The sequence below is a fragment of the Colossoma macropomum genome, unplaced genomic scaffold (genome assembly GCF_904425465.1).
Source record: "Colossoma macropomum unplaced genomic scaffold, Colossoma_macropomum, whole genome shotgun sequence".
In the NCBI taxonomy this organism is placed as follows: domain Eukaryota; kingdom Metazoa; phylum Chordata; class Actinopteri; order Characiformes; family Serrasalmidae; genus Colossoma; species Colossoma macropomum.
The window spans coordinates 1826687-1830286 of record NW_023494805.1 but is presented as its reverse complement, the minus strand read 5'-3'; the positions used below and the strand labels follow the sequence as shown (position 1 = coordinate 1830286).

Sequence of the window (3600 nt, the reverse complement as noted above, 5' to 3'; positions counted from 1 at the left end):
TCACAGCGGACCAAATGCTGCCTTTTAAACTTTGTGTTCGGTCAAGCCAAACTGGCCATATGGCTCACCAGGAGAAATAAACTGAGAAGACAAGGGCTTACAGACCCTGACGTGATGCTAAAGAGTCTTATCAGAGCACGTGTGAAAGTGGACTTCGCTTACTACAAGGCGATGAATGATTTGTTGACGTTTCAGGAAACATGGTGTGTTGATGAAGCACTGTGTTGTGTAGAGAATGGGGAACTCACAATGTGTACGTGATGCGTTGTCTTGTGTGAAGTGTAACGGGTGGGGGTACAGGCGGCGGGGCGGATGGGTGGGGCTGAGTGGGATTTGTCTGATTGTGAGGTGTAATCTTGCACACTGTTGACATTAAAAACAAAGTAAAAGTCTCCTGCGCTCTTTCTCTCCTTCGCTCTTTCTCTCCTTCGCTCTTTCTCTGCTGCGCTCTTTCTCTCCTTCGCTCTTTCTCTCCTGCGCTTTTTCTCTGCTGCGCTCTTTCTCTCCTGCGCTCTTTCTCTCCTGCGCTCTTTCTCTGCTGCGCTCTTTCTCTCCTTCGCTCTTTCTCTGCTGCGCTCTTTCTCTCCTGCCCTCTTTCTCTGCTGCGCTCTTTCTCTCCTGCGCTCTTTCTCTCCTGCGCTCTTTCTCTCCTGCGCTCTTTCTCTGCTGCGCTCTTTCTCTCCTTTGCTCTTTCTCTGCTGCGCTCTTTCTCTCCTGCGCTCTTTCTCTCCTGCGCTCTTTCTCTCCTGCCCTCTTTCTCTCCTGCGCTCTTTCTCTCCTGTATTCTTTCTCTCCTGCGCTCTTTCTCTGCTGCGCTCTTTCTCTCCTTCGCTCTTTCTCTCCTGCGCTCTTTCTCTCCTTCGCTCTTTCTCTCCTTCGCTCTTTCTCTGCTGCGCTCTTTCTCTCCTTCGCTCTTTCTCTTCTGCGCTCTTTCTCTCCTGCGCTCTTTCTCTCCTCCGCTCTTTCTCTGCTGCGCTCTTTCTCTGCTGCGCTCTTTCTCTCCTGCGCTCTTTCTCTGCTGCGCTCTTTCTCTCCTGCGCTCTTTCTCTCCTGCGCTCTTTCTCTCCTGTATTCTTTCTCTCCTCCGCTCTTTCTCTCCTGTATTCTTTCTCTCCTGTATCTTTCTCTCCTGCGCTCTTTCTCTCCTGCGCTCTTTCTCTCCTGCGCTCTTTCTCTGCTGCGCTCTTCCTCTCCTCCGCTCTTTCTCTCCTGCGCTCTTTCTCTCCTGCCCTCTTTCTCTGCTGCGGTCTTCCTCTCCTCCGCTCTTTCTCTGCTGCGCTCTTTCTCTTCTCCGCTCTTTCTCTGCTGCGCTCTTTCTCTCCTCCGCTCTTTCTCTGCTGCGCTCTTTCTCTGCTGCGCTTTCTCTCCTCCGCTCTTTCTTTCCTCCGCTCTTTCTCTGCTGCGCTTTCTCTCCTGCGCTCTTTCTCTCCTCCGCTCTTTCTCTGCTGCGCTCTTTCTCTGCTGCGCTCTTTCTCTCCTCCGCTCTTTCTCTGCTGCGCTCTTTCTCTCCTGTATTCTTTCTCTGCTGCGCTCTTTCTCTGCTGCGCTCTTTCTCTCCTGCGCTCTTTCTCTGCTGCGCTCTTTCTCTGCTGCGCTCTTTCTCTCCTCCGCTCTTTCTCTGCTGCGCTCTTTCTCTCCTTCGCTCTTTCTCTCCTCCGCTCTTTCTCTCCTTCGCTCTTTCTCTCCTGCGCTCTTTCTCTGCTGCGCTCTTTCCCTCCTTCGCTCTTTCCCTCCTCCGCTCTTCTCTCCTCGCTCTTCTCTCCTCGCTCTTTCTCTGCTGCGCTCTTTCTCTCCTTCGCTCTTTCTCTGCTGCGCTCTTTCTCTCCTGCGCTCTTTCTCTCCTGCGCTCTTTCTCTCCTGCGCTCTTTCTCTCCTGCGCTCTTTCTCTGCTGCGCTCTTTCCCTCCTTCGCTCTTTCCCTCCTCCGCTCTTCCTCTCCTCCGCTCTTCCTCTCCTCCGCTCTTTCTCTGCTGCGCTCTTCCTCTGCTGCGCTCTTTCTCTCCTTCGCTCTTTCTCTCCTGCGCTCTTTCTCTCCTGCGCTCTTTCTCTCCTTCGCTCTTCCTCTGCTGCGCTCTTTCTCTCCTGCGCTCTTTCTCTCCTTCGCTCTTTCTCTCCTGCGCTCTTTCTCTCCTCTGCTCTTCCTCTCCTGCGCTCTTTCTCTCCTTCGCTCTTTCTCTGCTGCGCTCTTTCTCTCCTTCGCTCTCTCTCTCCTGCGCTCTTCCTCTCCTGCGCTCTTTCTCTGCTGCGCTCTTTCTCTGCTGCGCTCTTCCTCTCCTTCGCTCTTTCTCTCCTGCGCTCTTTCTCTCCTCGCTCTTCCTCTCCTGCGCTCTTTCTCCAGCTGTGTCTTTATTCCTCAAGAGAAGAGAGAAAAGCTGAACCTAAGACAAAAGGAAGAGGAAGTTGCTGGTCTGTTGATCTTTTTCCACCAATCTTTCTGAAATCTAAACTTTGTTTGAAGATGCTGATTTTAGTGTTTAGTTTTATCCACCCTTTCTGTTTTACTTATTTGTAGTTTTATTTTTAATTATTTTGTAGTTTTATTTTTATTTTTACTTTTTAAATTATAGTCTTTCCTTTAATATTTTGTATTTTATATTTTACATTAGCCTGTATTTTTGCTTTATTCCCAGTTTGATATTTTTTCTGATTATGCACCGTTAGGATTGCTACTTAATTTTGTTGAACCCTGTGCAGAAACTAATAACCTCTCCCTGTTTAAATCCCCTCAGCACCTTACTCAGCATCATCATCATCATCATCATCATCATCATCATCATCATCATCGTGGTGGTATTAAGCCCTCGCCCCAGGATCTCAAGGTTGCAGGCTCAGTCCTGCCTGTGGTGTCTTTGTTTCTTTCATTTTGTTTTCTAATGTTTGAGTTGTTCTGCACTTGGATCCAACTGCTTTCAGCTCTCAGCGATGGCTCCCTCTGATAAACGCTGACCCTCCAACCTGAGGGCCTGAGTTTGAATCCCCCACTGGGTGGGTTAGTGCATTACAGGACTCACTCTGGACCCAAACCCGGCTCTCATAGATGTCACTCCGTCTGAGGGCAACAGAAAGTTGGAGTTGATGAGACCCCCAGCTGTGGATTCTCCTGAGAGATCTGGTTGGCTGACTGGATGCTTTTACTGGGCGGTTGACCGCAGTGGGTGCTGGACTGTTGTTGTAGCAGTAGTGTTAAGGGTCGATCAAGAAAAGAGGAAAGATATGATGTTTGGATGTTGTGGTGATTCCTGGGCTCTAAACTGCTGTTCCAAGTATGTTATCTGTCACAAAGGGTTATATGGGGTCTTACCGTCCCCCCTCGATCTAACACAGAAGGAATTTATCTGGACTGGACAACAGGCACCCTGTCCTTCTCCGCCATCTCACCTGATGCATCCAAACTGATCCACCTACATACATTCTACTCCACATTCGCTGAGCCACTCCATGCAGGGTAACATTAACTTACTGAGTCCTGGAGAAACTTTAGGCTCTAGAATAAACTCAGAATTGATTATGTATTATAACTTATAATCAGAGTGGAAATAGCCAGGTTTTAGTGGGGAATCCTTTTTGTCTTTATTTATTTTTTTGTTGTTATTTTTCGACA

At 49.1% G+C, this 3600-nt stretch overlaps 1 protein-coding gene across 1 annotated transcript; it reads right to left on the bottom strand.

Annotated features, from left to right (window-relative positions):
• Positions 1–908: 908 nt before the first annotated feature.
• On the bottom strand, positions 909–3372 carry LOC118826028 (putative uncharacterized protein DDB_G0271982; the record flags this gene model as incomplete). The annotated part of the gene is made up of 4 exons (XM_036596905.1): positions 3355–3372; positions 2019–2081; positions 1676–1774; positions 909–962 (listed from the first exon to the last, which is right to left on the bottom strand). Coding segments are annotated over exons 1-4 (234 nt in total), but the record flags the coding sequence as incomplete, so codon positions are not given.
• Positions 3373–3600: the final 228 nt, after the last annotated feature.